The 16,928-nt window shown below is 34.6% G+C and overlaps 1 protein-coding gene and 1 long non-coding RNA gene across 2 annotated transcripts; one reads left to right on the forward strand and one right to left on the reverse strand.

Annotated features, from left to right (window-relative positions):
- Positions 1-145: 145 nt before the first annotated feature.
- LOC135842520 (uncharacterized) lies at positions 146-6,402 on the forward strand. The gene is made up of 2 exons (XR_010558136.1): positions 146-480; positions 559-6,402. It is a non-coding gene; the product is annotated as an uncharacterized LOC135842520 (long non-coding RNA).
- Positions 6,403-8,928: 2,526 nt separating this feature from the next.
- On the reverse strand, positions 8,929-12,315 carry LOC135842519 (carnitine O-palmitoyltransferase 2, mitochondrial-like). The gene is made up of 11 exons (XM_065360016.1): positions 12,107-12,315; positions 11,631-12,035; positions 11,411-11,552; positions 11,187-11,343; positions 10,844-11,111; positions 10,568-10,767; positions 10,327-10,493; positions 10,137-10,250; positions 9,949-10,057; positions 9,681-9,873; positions 8,929-9,596 (listed from the first exon to the last, which is right to left on the reverse strand). Exons 1-11 carry the CDS (start codon positions 12,175-12,177, stop codon positions 9,467-9,469), a joined length of 1,956 nt encoding a protein of 651 aa, XP_065216088.1. The 5' UTR covers positions 12,178-12,315; the 3' UTR covers positions 8,929-9,466.
- Positions 12,316-16,928: the final 4,613 nt, after the last annotated feature.

Raw genomic sequence — 16,928 nt, forward strand, 5'->3', positions numbered from 1 at the left:
ACAATGCAAAAGAGCTGATAAAACAGAACATAGCTCAGTTCAAAGTTCAACATGTGGTTTTTATGAGAAGCTTGGGAGGGGGCGTAGCGGAGGGTATATCTGCAATGTGTTGTCCATGTTTTAATGTAACGCAGGTGGACGTCACACCACACTGCGGCTATACTACGGCTACACTATGTTCTGTTTTATCAGCTCTTTTGCATTGTGATAAGCTAATAACAGAAACTTTCACTTTTTTCAGCTTACAAATTTATTGTGTTCCTACTTGACGATTTTCAGCTCCTAGCGCAATAAAACGGGTTTAAATTGTTCTTCAGTCTTTCTAGTAAACTGTCCAGAATTAATACTCGTCATAATATTATAATTTTTCTACTCGTTTTCGTGATTTTATTAGCCCAGGCAGTTCACAATGATGGTAAAATTTCATCACAGAAGCTTCATAGGAGCAAAAACCAAACGTTGGAGCAATAAAACACTGTCGTAAGTATACGTACTTTCTTCTAACGGATTGTATAAGTAATTAACGCTGAAAAATTGACTAACTTCGCTCATAAACAGGTGACTATATCAGACACAACTCAACGCGACGCCTCCTGGAGCAAATTATAAATTCTGGAAAAATTGAAAATCGCGCCAGAGGCTCCAGAATGACGTGATCACCGGCTTAAATGCAATTCATACGTGTCCCTTCAGTCCCCTTCTCATCACGTTCAAAGTGGACTAGCATTTGGCGTGAGAATGGTTGAAACGGTAAAATGTCAGAGAAAATAGTCAAATTTAGATTAAGTATCAAAAATATGTCAAATTTACCTATTGAAAGTATTGTAAATTTTTTTCATTTTCTCGTCTTGGAAAATGAGTTTGAGCAGCTGGAATTATTTTGGTTACGAGGATTTCAGCCAAGCTTTTTCCAAAAATCGACTTCTTATTGCTTTTGTTGTTTTGTTGGTAATTAAAAAGGAACAACCCATGAATTTAAAAAAAGGTTAAATTTGAAAAATTGAAAAATTACTTACTTACTTTATAATCCTCTTTGGTGGAGTTAAGTAAATACATGTAATATTAGGTATATATTTGATAAAATGCGCCTTGCCTTTTATCTTCCGTGATAGTTGACCATGAGGGGTCCTGCTGAACCCGAAGGTCCACCAGCCCCAAGCGCCTGCTGACTTCTTCTCATCCATCTTATAGTACAGTCATTTTAGCAAAATTTTTAGTAGAACCTCGAAAAAATTGGGGGAAAGCTGAATTTCACATTATTTGTTCAGATTGGTCCCTAAAACAACCCATCAAAAGTTGCACCCCCCCAAACTTGCCGGCTACCACCGCAAAAGGTCATTAACCTTTGCTGATAAAAGTTTTTTGGATGTATTGCCAAAATCAAGGGTCCGAGAGGAAAAATGTTCGATCAAAAACTGTTCTACGCTAAATTTCCTATCAGCATGACCAGTTCAGCATTTCCCAAAATGGAGATTTCACCCTTACTGAGGAGGGAGTAAAGTTGTCCATTTTATGAAAATTGTTTGAAAAAATGAAAATCGACAATTTAATTCGTGAACTCGATTCACAATAGACCCGAAAATATTATGACCAAAGTTGCACTCCCCAGCATGTCTGCTACCCCCGCAAAAGGTCATTAACGTTTGTCAATACATATACGTTTTTCTGCTATATCTCCGAAATGAAGGGTCGGAGGAAAAAAAGTGATTGGACTGAAATTATTCTGCGTCAAATTTCCTATAAGCATGACCAGATCAGTTAAAATATATTTTTCGATTTTTGGTGAATTTATGAAAATCAAAATGAGAAAAAAAATTAAAAAAAAAAAAAAAAAAATTTTACCAAATTGAGATATAAAGCTGAAATTTGGGACATAGGGGACCCGGCCCTAAGATGGCGCAATTTTTTTTCTGAAGCCTGGTGCTCCTAAAGTATCCAAACAAAATGGACAAAAATTTGATGGAAGGTCCCTCAGACTATCTACTACTTACCACCAGAAACGTAAAACTTTTGGTTTCAATCTCTTGTCTCAATCAAATGAACTGTGAATCAGTTCAAATGTGCCAACGGCGCAAAACCATTCCTAAGATGGCGCAAATTCAATTAAAATGTAAAACTGTAACTATATCGTTTGAATTCGATTGAAATTATTATTTTAAATGTATTACGATCCCTAATTTACCCCCAATTTTTGTGTTTGAGGCTGTTAGAAGTTTTTTTAGTGATTTGGCTGACAATCCCACTTTTTTCAATATTTTCGCAATAATACCTTTTTATAAAATATTTTGAACAGAAACATGTAAGATTAGGCACACTATATACACTACTACAGGATTCACCTAAATCTACCCGTTTTTGTTGCTGAAAAGCGCCTGCTTTTGCGCTGCGCCATCATAGGACTGGTTATACAAATTCAAATTTCAGTCAATTTATGAATGAACATGAACTCTAATGAAAAAACTGAGTAGCGCATTAGAAAGTAGATGAAATTTCGCACATTATAAGATACTTTCAGTCACTTTTAGAAATGAAACCAATTTGAAAGAGCTTCCACCAAAAATTCGAAATGATCGAATTTTTAAGCAAGAAAAGAAAAATACGTTTTCAAGAACGCAAGGTAATTGTTCAAGCGAATATGACTACAGTAAAAAGTCAAGAATGTGAAGCACAAAGACAGGGTGCAGTTGGTTTTTACATCAGCGCTGCCAGATGCCAGAAATTTGAATTGCGCCGTCTTAGGAACTGCGCCATCATAGGGCAGGGTGCCCTACCCTATTTTCGACCAGCCAAATCGGTTGGAAACTATTTCAACCTGTTTTGAGCAGTTCTGGAGCCTCCAGCACATATCTACTGGAGGCTCCAAGAATTTTCAAAAAATCGCTGGTGGCCACAAAATGACTCAAACCTTCCAGAAATCCACTTAATAGCGTGTTTAAATTTGATTGCAGCGTAAATTTCCGCTTTCCAACCTTCAGTTGATCAAATTTTGTGGGAATTTCAATTTTCAAAAATGTGCTGGAGGCTTCAGAACTGCTCAAAACGGGTTAAAATGGTTTCCTACCGATTTGGCAAGTCGAAAATAGGGTATCGTTAGATAGGTAACTAGCTGGTCCTGGGAGAGGGTTAGGATAATACCAAATGCCTAATAGGTTAAAATGAGAATTACTCCCTAAGCAGTATTTTTCAACACTTTAAATATACACTTACCCAATGCTAGCTCAGCCGAATGAGTACCATTAATTACCAGTCTAAACGGTATATTGATCGTTATTACCTTGTATTAATTCGAACCACGCAAAATAAGAACACACGATAAATACGAGCACTTTGTTATAATTGTTGAAAATAATTATAACACGTTACGCTTAAGTCTAAATTCAAATATAAGTCCAGGGTTGAAAACCGTTTCAAATTGAATTGGTTGTGATGGTGGTGGTTCTTAGAACCTTAGAATATTAGTGGTTCCCAGTTTCAGTTCCCAAAAGGTTCTCAGACATGGTTTTGTTCTGGTTCCAAAAGGTACCTTTTCCATTGTTCTTCCAAAATGGTTCTCAGTTCTTCTCAAACTCAAATGGTTCTGGTGGTTCTTTTTACTCCTCCTTTGATGTTTTGCTGATGGTGCTGGTTGTTCCACCAATTAAAAAATGGTTCCAAATGGTTACAGGTCCTAAAAATGACAAAAAATTGAAAATTTGAAAAAATTCCCCTTACCTAGCTTATTCTTATTTCACTTTGGTAAGAATAACAAAGTTTTAATGATGAGGGCACCAAAAAGAACCGATTCCTGAAAAGGGTTCTGATGGTTCTTCTTATTTGAAACATGTTCTGGTTCTTGCTCTGGTTGTTCTTTCCTTTAAAAACTCAATCGGATCTAAATGGTTCTAAATTGTTACAAAATCATTTTATATACCTATATGGTTGTTCTTTTGGTACTTCTCTTTTCCAAATTTTGAAACTGTTCTGATGGTTCTGGTTCCCATTTCACCTGACCTAAAAAAGCGGTTGTGGTGGTTCCAAATGGTTGCGGTTCCAAACGGTTTTCAACCCTGAATAAAACTCTACACATATATCTAAGAAAAGGATATTCCATCGTATAGTGGCGTAAGTAGGATCGCTTTTACCTACTTCCGTGTAAACAATCACTTTGCCCACGTTGGGTATGCGAATAGAAAGACTTTAGACTAATACATACACTTTTACTCTCCAAGACTAAGTTATGTCGAGGCAGAGGACCTGAGACTCAAGCACTAAACTTACATAGGAGTGAGTGGCCCTATTATCTCCGACAGTCAGACCTACACGGTGAAGCGCGAATCAACAAGTGAAGTTCAGTTCCTTCTTGACTTGGTTGTTCAGCTGTTTGCCTTGAGTTGAGAAGGAATTGAGCTCTATGAACTTACGAGCTTTTCACATCTGTCCTAAATGGAATGGTGTGAAAATACCTCCCTGGTGGTTCCCACGTACTTAACCACTTTACCTTAATGCATCAGATACACTTGCTTAAGTACTTAAAGTACTATAGAATTGATCTATTTGATTGGATTCTCTGGTACTTCCCTTATTGATGAAAGATTTACATTTCCACTGATAGAAATACGAATACGATAAGTGTCCCTGTCTAGCCAGTGAAGACATACTGTCCCCTTACAATGGATTTTGGATTTTACTTTGAAAAATAAGGCTCGAGGTCTTGAAAAATTGGTGAATGTAATCTCAAAAGTGTTGAAAAAAAGAGATTTTAAAAAACATCCAAAATCCAGATTCTCAAAAATCTGTCAAAATCTGTGTAAAAAGAACACAATAAATAAATTTAAAAAAAGTCAAATATGAAAAGATACTTACTTAATAATTCAGCTGAAGTTTATTTATTGTAAATACCTAGATAGAACGTGGCGTAAAATGTATTTCTGCTTTGTAGTTGCATTCATTACCTACGTTTTTTAACTTACCCCCATAGTCCTTATCACAATACCTGTGATAGTATTACCTTATCTGCATCTGCCCCTTTCCTCATTTTTAAAATTACGTTTTTAATATAATTGCAAATCAACAGTTAAAAACAGAAAAATTGATTTAAACACAAAAAAAACTATTTTCTTAAACACTGCTTAAACCTATGGTATATCAAATTGTTAAAGATAATGATCATAATTTTACAAACATTATTTATAATAAATATTTGTAATCTTCATTGTATACCTGATGGCTGTGAGTTCAATTCAAGTCTAGTCAAAGTTCTATGGAAGAGCCTACCAACACCAAGCCAATGGAGATGACTATTGATACTGAGCCAAAAATATGTTTTCACACAGTTGATGACTAAATATTATTTAATACAAAAAAATATGTTACTTGATTGTTGTTATTAATTTTTCTCCTCAATGTTTATTCTTTTGTAATTTTCTCTAATCTATTCTTGTTGATTTTTTTCATCAATTGTGTAGGTACCTATATGTCCATAGTTTTCCTGTAAGTATTTTTTTCTTTGCTGCTATTGATTCACCGCAATTAATTCACTCTGTGGTTGTTAAGAAGACCATTATGATTGCTAATGTGTTGCTTAAAGTCCTTATAAACTTATGCCATTTTATTTTTATTTTTTTAAATCGGCTGTTGTTGATTGTTCATTGATGATTTGATGGGTCTGTGACCTAAACTATTGTCAACTTGAATGTCAATTTTTAAGGACTTGTAAATGTTGTCTATTCTTGTACATATTATGTTGATGCTTTGAAAAGGCACGCTGTGAGATTAATTTTTCAATTTTAATTACATTTAGCTGATGTTTATCAAATGAGTGAGTAGATTTTGGTGAGGCATTTGCCTAAAATGCAGCAGTTTTCCTAATTTCTATTCAGTCTTATTTCCTATGTAAAAATAGTCAGATCATATTTCAATATGTAATGTATTGTTTTCAAATTATTCATTGACACTTCCATAATCTAAGTAGGTATACCTATATTGAATTATTATCATGGATATTTTTATCTATGTAAGTATTTTAAATTAAATCTTATAATTTTTCAGTAATAATTTTGGTAGAACTGATCTCAAAATTTATTCTCTTTTTGATTGTTGAGATTTTCTACCTTTTATACTTATTTCTTATATTTTTTCCTCTTTCTTAAAATTTTTTTCATTTGTAACTTTTTAATGCTTAGAGGATTTTAGTATGGGTTTGAGCCCCTATTCCATGTTTTGTAGCCTTTGTTTTTCATTCGGTTTATTTTAATTTTTTTTTTTAAATTATTATTACTTTGCATTTTTTATGCTTTCTCTATAAATACGTAATACTGTTATATTTTTTCTCAACTTGTATGTGTTGTGTTTTGTTTTACTTTTTTCTCTGATGTAAATTTTTGCGATATATGTGATTCGAATTAAACGATGTCAGAATATTGATTTGGTCCTGGTTTTATTCAAGAAATGAGCATGAAGCAATTGGTTACAAGTTGATAAAGGTATAGGTTCATTTAATATTAGTATATGCATTCAAAAAGGGTGTTTTTTGAGGGATTTTACCAACGTAAAAGATGGCAAATTGTAGCTCAAATTACAATGGACATGTGTGAAGTAATTTGATGCCAACATGAAGTTATTTTGAATACCTATCTAATCATAGGTGATTAAATAGGTATCTTTGGCTGTATAAAAATGACATTATCTTTTATGGTTATTTTCAAGTGATATGTTTAAAACAGTGTTGGTTTTTGTAGGGGTACAAATTGAATTTATTTAAATTTTTCTCCCCTCGACTTTATTGGTAATGTTTTCAATGAGTGGTTGAATAAACTGGTATTTATAATAATGAAAAATTACACCTTCGATGTTTTGTCAGAAATAATATGGTGTAATTTGAACAAGTAAGTTCGATCCTATCTTCTTTTTATAGGTTCAAGACTAACCTACAGTTGTAGGAATGTATCCTAGTAGTTAAGTGTTTTTGGATTTATGTATTACCTCCTTTGAGGGTTCATTTCATGGTACATTAAAAACAATTTAAAAATCAACTGTTCAACATTAAAAATGTAAGACGATGTGATTGGATATAGCCGATATTTTCTGAACCGTACAAAGGTAGATCGAAAGATCGGGCAAAAATTTACGACCTGTCAGAATTTCAAGTGCTAAAGTGCTTTTTTCGATTTTTGGTGAATTTTGGAAAATCAAATTTAGGCCTAAAATGAGGGAAAAAATCAAAATTTTACCAAATTGACCTTGAAAACTGAAATTTGGGATGTACTGTATTTTCGACCTACAAAATCGATTGGAAATTGTTTCAACTCGTTTTGAGCAGTTCTGGAGCCTCCAGCAGATTTTTGAAACTTGAGATTCCCACGAAATTTCATAAAATGGAGTTGGAAAGCCGAAATAAATGGTTTTGAAGCTTCCAGCTACTTTTTGGAAATTTCAATTTTCCAATAAACGCCATAACACCTTTCAAAAAGTCGCTGGAGGCTCCAAAACGACTTGAAATCCACCTGCAGTCGGGTTCTCGTAGCGTATTAAAATTAGTTTACTGAATGAATTTCGGCTTTCCATCTCCATTTGATGAAATTTTGGGAAATTTCAAGTTTCAAAACTGTAATGGAGGCTCCAGTAATTTTCAAAAACTCGCTGGAGGCTCCAAAACGACCTAAAATCCCCCTGCAGTCGACTTTGTGAAGAATCGAAACTAGTTTGCGGAATGAATTTCGGCTTTCCATCTCCATTTTGATGAAATTTTGGAAAATTTCGAGTTTCAAAAATCTACTGGAGGCTCCCGCAATCCTCAAGAAGTCGCTGGAGGCTCCAAAACGACTTGAAATCTACATGCAGTCGACTTCGTAGCGTATTGAAATCAGTTTGCAGAATGAGTTTTGGCTTTCCATCTCCATTTGATGTAATTTTGGGAAATATCAAGTTTCAAAAATCTACTGGAGGCTCCAGTAATTTTCAAAAAGTCGATGGAGGCTCCAAAACGACTTGAAATCCACCTGCAGTCGACTTTGTGAAGAATCGAAATTAGTTTGCGGAATGAATTTCGGCTTTCCATCTCCATTTTGATGAAATTTTGGAAAATTTCGAGTTTCAAAAATCCACTGGAGGCTCCAGTAATTTTCAAAAAGTCGCTGGAGGCTCCAAAACGACTTAAAATTTACATGCAGTCGACTTCGCAGCGTATTGAAATTAGTTTGCAGAATTAATTTCGGCTTTCCAACTCCATTTTGATGAAATTTTGTGGGAATTTCGAGTTTAAAAAATCTGCTGGAGGCTCCAGAACTGCCCAAAACGGGTTGAAACAGTTTCCAATCGATTTGGGGTGTCGAAAATAAGGTATATCCCAAATTTCAGCTTTCTAGGTCAATTTGGTAAAATATTGATTTTTGCCCTTCATTTTTGGCCTAAAAACTAAATTTAATTTTCAAAAATTCACCTAAAATCGAAAAAGGCATTCTAGCACTTGAAATTTTGACAGGTGATGAATTTTTGCCTGATCTTTCGATCTACATTTGTACCGTTTAAAGAATTTCGTGCAAGTCCTATGTTGGAACGCAAAATCTGCGATTTTGGCTGACCTGTCAATAAAAATGGCCGCCATTTTGAAAGTAGGGCCACTTTTTTTTGACGACAAGGGGTAGAAATGTTCCTTAAGACTCCCCCCTTTGAGTAAAAAGTTCTCCCGGGGATCGGCCGGGAGGGGGGGTGCAATAGATCCTTATGCGGGCTCCCCGACCGACACCCCGACTAGATAACATAATATAAGTATACTTTGCTCTCATTTCTCAAAATTTTGGTCACTTTTTCTCAAATTTTTGGTCACTTTTTTGCTAATTTTCAGTCACGAAAGTCACTAAAAAAAATAATTAAATAGTGGATTTCATACCTGGATTAATACATGTAGGTACATTAAAATAACTGTACTTCAATTTCACAATAAACATCGTCGATAATTTCACGAATTTATTCGCCGATAGATTTGATATAGGTACACATTCCTTTATAAAATAAAAACCATGATAACAAATATTGAAAATAAATAAAAGGGGAGGGTATAAAAAATAAAATTAATTAACAAAGTTTTCAAACATCACAACATAGATCACCCTGGATTCAGTTTTGTAAAAGATAAAAAAAAAATAAAATAAAAAAATCGTTGAACGAGTTGCAGCATAAATGAGAAAACATTTTAAAAAAATAATGAGAAATTACAGCACCGAAAATACTTTCAAAAATCTGCCTATTGAAATGAACATTATCATCATAAATAAAAATTATACTGTGACAGAAATTGATAAACTTTTAAATTTAATTTGAAAATGATTCAATAGGAAGCATTTAGTATCAGGTATTTTTTTTAAAAACACCGATCGATTCGATTAAAATTAAAAAACTAGGTAAAAATCTTCATTACTAACGTATAAACCCAACGAAACATCGTAGCTACAATAATATTTAAGAAAATAATAACGAGACGAATTTACAATTAACTATTCTTCAATACTGATTGAATTGTTTTAAAACCGTCTTCAAGGCATGATTTGAATTTAGATCCATCAGTCTGATCCTTATAATTAGTTACCACAGCGCCACAACTATCATCTCTTATCATATATCTGCAAAAAAAAAAAATTCAAACCATCATCATTATTTTTCGTAATTATGAGAATATAAAAAAGTTCCAGAATAATTAAACGTACGCTATGCCAAAACCATCTTGAACAACTGGACCAAAACCACCTCCTAGAACAACTTCCGATGATAATGTCGAAGTCGATAAAATATTCTGATTTATTTTCTGATAACTCAGATCAGTAAAAATTGAAGGTAACGTCGAACTCTTCTTCTCAGCCAATTTTCTCAGAGCGAAGAGATGTCTGTCGAATCCTTGCCCTAGAAAAAAAAACCATACATTACTAGTAACGAGTTAAAAATGCAAGATTGAAAAACATTCACTGTGACACGTACCCATAGCTGCATTTTTGACTAAATTTCCATGTGCTTTGGAACATTCGTCGATAATCTTACGTAACTCTTCGTTACTTAAGCTTTTGGCAGTAACAGCTTCGCAGAATTTCTGTACATTCGCGAATTAAAAAATAAATTACAACTCGACGATAAAAAAGATGAACGAAAATTGAAATGAAAAAAATTACTTTGGTTTCCATAGTACAAGGTCTTATAGTTTCAGTCCTTCCGTGTTTGAAGGCAGCAGTGCTACACGATTCGTAGGTGGCGACTGTTTTTCTAGCATAATTGTAATAAGCTAACTAAAAAAAAGAAAAAGAAATTAAGAGAAGATTCAACCAATTCCAAGTGAAAATTTTTCAAAAAAAGAACACGTACTTGGAAAGATAATTGCATAATTGCATCAGGACTAACTTTGAACTTCTTACATTGAGATTTACCAATATCATATATAACATCGTTCAGATCCAACGAATCACAGACTTTTTTATAGGAAAACTTGGCTAGATCGACTTCTCTCTTGATTCGATCATCGATAACAAAATCTAAAACACGAAATGTAAATCAGCATCGAGTTGTAAGAAGTTAAATTAGAATCACAAATGATCACAATTCTTACTCAGTTTTCTCGGACTATGACTTTCAGATGGTAAACTAACAGTCTCCGTTATTTCGGTAACTTTGGGTTTATCTTTGGTGTCTTTATGGATATCTTGAAAATACCTCAGTACAGCTACACCGTCACCCCACGAATGCTCGAAATTCAATCCAGCTATTCCGTTTCCGGTGCAGATGAGAGTGAAGGATTTATCAAACCATCTGACGAAAAAAACAAACGAATAAATATCCAGCACTATCGTGTTACGAGTATAAGAAATTACAACGAAAAATCCACCTGTTGATGCCATCGGAATGCAAAAACCATTTGCAAATGTCTTTAGGTATTTCGGAAATTGGCTCATCGAGAGCGACAGCAAATAAACTAGTATCTATTACATTGAGTGAGGCGGCGTTACCGATGTTTTCTAAATGTTTACGAGTTTCAGCCCATTTATTTCGTTCTGTGGAAGTTAAAATACCGAGTGGGTGTTCCGCCGGAGCTGAATCGTCGCTTAAGATCGCATTAATCGAAGTTAGGATCACTTCTGGGCTCAATATATGTCCTAAAAAAATTAGATTACACTTGTAAATAAACATTCGAGTCGAATTTTAATAACAGAGTGTTCAAATCAACGTACCACTATCATCCAGTACATCAACCGAGTAAAAATGTCCTCTTCTCAACACAACAATGTGTTTACGATGATCTCTATGAAATAGTCGATCTTTACCAGGTTCTGGAATTCGAGTACTACCGAACAGGTGAGAGTATTGTACCATATCTAAAGGATACGCCTGCAAAGATGATAAATTAATCGATAATTCTATTCGTAATAATATGAAGTTCCAAAAAACTACTCACATTAAATAAATACGCTCCGTACCAACTAATGGCCGATGGTAACATAGATGTTATTCTACGAAACATCAACGTATCACTTTTCTTCGGATTCAAATGGAAGACTTCGGGTTCTAAGATATTATCTTTCAACGATTTATAGAATCTTAAAAAACCAAAACATTGCACATTAAACTCAAAATTCATCGAAACTGAAACACACTCGTATGATAATTAGAATTACCTCAACGAAGAAATAATCAAATTCGACGTCTTAATTAGTTGTTTATCGTAAAAGCTGCTTCCTTGGTTGACGAAAATCAAAGCTGGATTGTAATTGATAGGTAAAGGTGTTCTGTCACACAAATACATGTGGAACCACGGTTCGGAAATGTAACTGGTATCTTTGTTCTCGGCATCTTGATCTTTGAGTTCTTTATGCAGCTGAGCACCTACTTCGGTTTGGAATTTCTTCACAATACTTTCCGTATTATTGAATTCATCCTGGGTGAGAATTGGTTTCAGCGATTGTAAATATCTGTCGCAAGTTTTAGGCAGCTCGGGAATGGGTAAACGGGGTAGAGATTGTTGGAAATGGAGAGTTGGTACGATACTCCTTTGTATGAACTGGTAGTCGTCAGTGGATGAGCTGTAAAATCAGGTGTATTATTATCAGAATTAGAAATCAACAGATGTAGTCGTATGTAGTGATCTACTTACTATTTTGTTCTGGAGCTGATGCGAGAAATTCTCAATATTTTAACATCGATGGTCCTTTTAAATTTCAACATAGTTTTAATTTATGTATCAAGAGATCAAGACGGTGACATAAATAAAGACAATGACCGTTTGAACTTAAAGCTCAGTCACTTCACAGTTCTATTTACAAGTTCCAACACCTTCGATCTTCCATAGATAAGAAACCGGAATAAAAACAACCTCCTAAATGAAACACAATGGCCTGGCAAAAAATGGTGTGATGTGATAGGATTTTATTTTGGTTGAAAGACGTTCACATTCTTCAACAACTCGAAGCGAATTAGAAAATTTTTATTTTTTTTTTAGATGAAAATTGAAATTTCAGTACTCACGTACATTCTTGATTCTGTCATTTTCATTTTAACATTTTGACATTTTTAATGAAGTTTTTAATTTTTATTTAAAAAAAAAAAAAATTAATACACCGAAATCGAAAATTGAAATTTCAAAAAACGAGCTTTGTTTAACAGGGTGCGTGCTGGGAAGTTTTCGCATCCTCTTTTCCTTTTTCAGTTTTCTCCTCAACATCTATCCCTACCAAAAAAATAGTGCAAATGCAAAATCAAAAATGTAAACAAAAAAATTCCAACTCTAAACTCTAGCGAAATGAGTCAGAGAATTTTGGTATCAAAACTGAAAACTTCAATGACAAAGTTATTTCAATTCAATTCAATTATTGTGAATAAAAATCTTAGGTAAATCTTTGCTTCGACTTTAGAAATTGGTAAATTATTGGAGTTGAGGTTGAGCTTTTACTGAACTTTCGTCGAGTGTTGCCATAAATTCAATTCATAATCGATGGGTATTAGTCCGGCATATGACAATAGGAGTAATTGCACCCCCCCCCCCCCCGGCCCCCGGCGATCATCTGGGACAACTTTTTTCCCCGCCGCCCTCAACATGGTGACAATTGTCACAAACCGGTTTCTTCCTGCGTTCGCTCCGCAGGAACGAGTGATAGCTGGTAGTAACGATCAGGGACTGAAAGCTTCAAAATGAAACTTGACTTTCGGCTTCTAACTTCCAGAAGAAAAAACTGAAACTTTTGGCTTCAGCTTTTGGCGTTTGCAATTATTTCGGCTAGCTTTTGGCTAGCTTTCGGCTTTCTAAAAGCTGAAATTTTGAATGAAAAATATTAAATTTTAGAATGAAAAATAAAAGTGGTGAATTTTGATTCAATTTTTCTTGTAAACGAATAAAAATTTCATATTTTTAGAATGATAAATTGATACTTCGGAGCATCGAAGCCCAATTTCTCAATTTATTAATTTGGAAAATTTCAAAAAATTCAGTTAGTAGAAATAAAACATTAACGAAAACCATGAAAAAAAGCTTAGTAAAAAGCCGTATGAAATGAAACTTCTAGCTGGCTTTTGACTTTTTCAAAATGAAACTTGGCTAGCTTTCAACTTCCAAAATTTGGTGGAAAATATGAAACTTTCGGCTTTTTTAGGCTTTTGGATTTCAGCTTTCGGCTAGCTTTCAGTCCCTGGTAACGATTCCTGGTACATATGCGTGTATGTTCTGCCGTTCATTCGCCGTGTTCAGAACTCAGAAGGTTGCCTACTTTTTTATTTTAAGGTGCAGAAATTTTTGAACAATTTTTGCACAGACCAGAAACTTGAAATTTGTTGCCCCTTAAATTAAAAGGATAGGCAAATTGCTGTGCACAAACAAGTTGGACATGGACACACAATTGTCAGTGAGGAGTCAAAATGATTCCACCTAACTTCAACTTGAAAAAAATAAAATATCAGTAAATGTGGAAAATACGATTTTTTTTCTAAAATGTTTGCCCCTTAAAATAAAAAAGTAGGCAAAATGCCCAACATGAGAAATTAATGGTGCAACCTTTACGCACCCCCTCTAGATACCACAATGCCATACCATATTTTGTTCTGGCACAGGAAAATTAATTAGTTGATGGCATTTTTTCATGTTGAGGGTGGAGGGTTAAAGAGGACATCCTAAGGAACATTTTAAAGCAAACTTGCCAAAAAAAAGTTGGCCTTTCTTACAAAATGGCGGCCATTTTGATTGACAGGTCAGCCAAAATCGCAGATTTTGCGTTTTAACATAGAACTTGCGCGAACTTTTTCAAACTTTACAAAGGTAGATCGAAAGATCATGCAACAATTTATCATCTGTCAAAATTTCAATTGCTAAAGTGCGTTTTTCGATTTTTGGTGAATTTTTGAAAATCGAATTTAGGCCAAAAATGAGGGAAAAAATCAAAATTTTACCAAATTGACCAAGAAAGCTGAAATTTGAGATACACCTTATTTTCGACATGCCAAATCGATTGGAAACGGTTTCAACCACTTTTGAGCAGTTCTGGAGCCTCCAGCAGATTTTTGAAATTCGAAATTCCCACAAAATTCCATCAAATTGGAGTTGTAAAGCTAAAACTTATTCTAAAAACTAATTTCAATACGCTACGAAGTACTGCAGGTGAATTTCAAGTCGTTTTGGATCCTCCAGCGACTTTTTGAAAATTCTTAAAGCCTCCAACAGATTTTTGAAACTTTAAATTTTCACAAAATTTCATCAAATGGAGATGGAAAGCTGAAATTTACTCTACACTCCAATTTTAACACCCTCTGAAGACGACTTCAGGTGGGCTCAAGTATTTTTAGGGCCTCCAGCGACTTTTTTTAAAAATTACTGGAGCCTCCAGCAGGTTTTTGAAACTTTAAATTTTCACAAAATTTCATCAAATGGAGATGGAAAGCTGAAATTTACTCTACACTCCAATTTTAACACCCTCTGAAGACGACTTCAGGTGGGCTCAAGTATTTTTAGGGCCTCCAGCGACTTTTTTGAAAATTACTGTAGCCTCCAGTAGATTTTTGAAACTTGAAATTTCCCCAACATTAATTTATCAAATGGAGTTGGCAAGCTGAAATTTACTTCGCAGACTACATGGTGGTTTCAAATGGTTTTGAAGCTTCCAGCTACTTTTAGGAAATTTCAATTTTCCAAAAAAAACGTCATACAACCTTTCAAATAGTTGCTGGAGGCTTCAAAACAACTTGAAATCCATCAGTAGTCAACTTCGTAGCGTATTGAAATTAGTTTGCAGAATGAATTTCGACTCTCCATCTCAGTATGATGAAATTTTGGGGTTTAAGTTTCAAAAATCTTCTGGAGGCTCCAGTAATTTTCAAAAAAGTCGCTGGAGGCTCTAAAATGACTTGAACCTACCTGAAGTCGTTTTCAGAGGGTGTTAAAATTGGAGTGTAGAGTAAATTTCAGCTTTCCATCTCCATTTGATGAAATTTTGTGAAAATTTAAAGTTTCAAACATCTGCTGGAGGCTTCAGGAATTTTAAAAAAGTTTCTGGAGGCTCCAAAGCGACTTGAAATTCACGTGCAGTACTTCGTAACGTATTGAAATTAGTTTTTATAATAAATTTCAGCTTAACAACTTCAATTTTATGTAATTTTGTGGGAATTTTGATTTTTAAAAATCTGCTGGAGGCTCCAGAACTGCTCAAAACGGGTTGAAACCGTTTCCAATCGATTTGGCATGTCGAAAATAGGGTATATCCCAAATTTCAGCTTTCTTGGTCAATTTGGTAAAATTTTGATTTTTTCCCTCATTTTTGTCCTAAATTCGATTTTCAAAAATTCACCAAAAATCGAAAAACGCACTTTAGCACTTGAAATTTTGACAGGTGATAAATTGTTGCATGATCTTTCGATCTACCTTTGTAAAATTTGAAAAAGTTCGCGCAAGTCCTATGTTAAAACGCAAAATCTACGATTTTGGCTGACCTGTCAATCAAAATTGCCGCCATTTTGTAAGTAAGGCCAACTTTTTTTTGGCAAGTTTGCTTTAAAATGTTCCTTAGGATGTCCCCTTTAAGAAAAAAGTTGTTCCGGAGGATCGGCGGGGGGGGGTGGTGCAATTACCCCTATTGTCATATGCCGGACTACTATAGGTGGATAAGTATGGCGAATTTGCCCCCGAGAGCTTCAGGGTTGATATTTGCATGGAAGGTGGGTACCCTTGAGCATCTTCCGTCACAAAAGTTTCAGACCCCCAGACCCCCCCGTTTTTGAAAACCCCCCCTTTTCTGAAATTACAATAGAAATTTTTTTCTCAGCACCATGAGAACCGATTTTTTTAATTTTTTGGTATGTTGTGAACATCCAAAATGAGAATAGCATCTTTAAGTGTGTTTTTGACCCCTAAAAAATATATATTTTTTAATGAAGATGAAGAGGTATCCTCACAACCCCCCCTCTCCTCTCATATTTTCCCCTCAAAATGGCGTTTCTTAGCTTTGTTTGCCTGTTTTAGCGATGACCATGATTCTGCACAAAAATGCGAATAGCATTTTTAAGTGTGTTTTTGACCCCTAAAATACATATATTTTTTTCAAAAAAAATTTTTGGTGGGTCGTGGTCAAAAATTGAAAAAACTTACAGAGGGGGTAAAAATGGATTCTGGTGCAAATTATTGTTTTTGGTAAGCGAGGTGTCGTTTCCATATGAATCGAACCCCCTGAACACGAATATGACGTCCAATTTTATGCTACCCTCAACCACACCCCTCCAGTGCCTCTGCCCCCACCTTAATTTTTACTATTATATTAAAAGTTGAGCTATATAATAATATTGGTGTCGTTCTCATATGAATCAAACACCCCGAACACGAGTATGAAGTCAAATTTTATGCTACCCTCATTCAAACCCCTCCGGTGCCTCTACCCCCCCCCTCAATTTTTACTGTATTAAAGTTGAGCTATTTTCATAATATTAGTGTCGTTTCCATATGA

The sequence above is a fragment of the Planococcus citri genome, chromosome 4 (genome assembly GCF_950023065.1).
Source record: "Planococcus citri chromosome 4, ihPlaCitr1.1, whole genome shotgun sequence".
In the NCBI taxonomy this organism is placed as follows: Eukaryota; Metazoa; Arthropoda; class Insecta; order Hemiptera; family Pseudococcidae; genus Planococcus; species Planococcus citri.

Bases quoted from the DNA above. Each gene is read 5' to 3' on its own strand.
- LOC135842519 (XM_065360016.1), bottom strand. From the start codon at position 12,177: ATGTTGAAATTTAAAAGGACCATCGATGTTAAAATATTGAGAATTTCT. The intron at 11,344-11,410 runs GTGAGTAGTTTT...TCATCTTTGCAG, and splicing joins ACGGAGCGTATTTATTTAAT to GCGTATCCTTTAGATATGGT. The intron at 9,597-9,680 runs GTACGTTTAATT...TTTTTTTTGCAG, and splicing joins CAAGATGGTTTTGGCATAGC to ATATATGATAAGAGATGATA.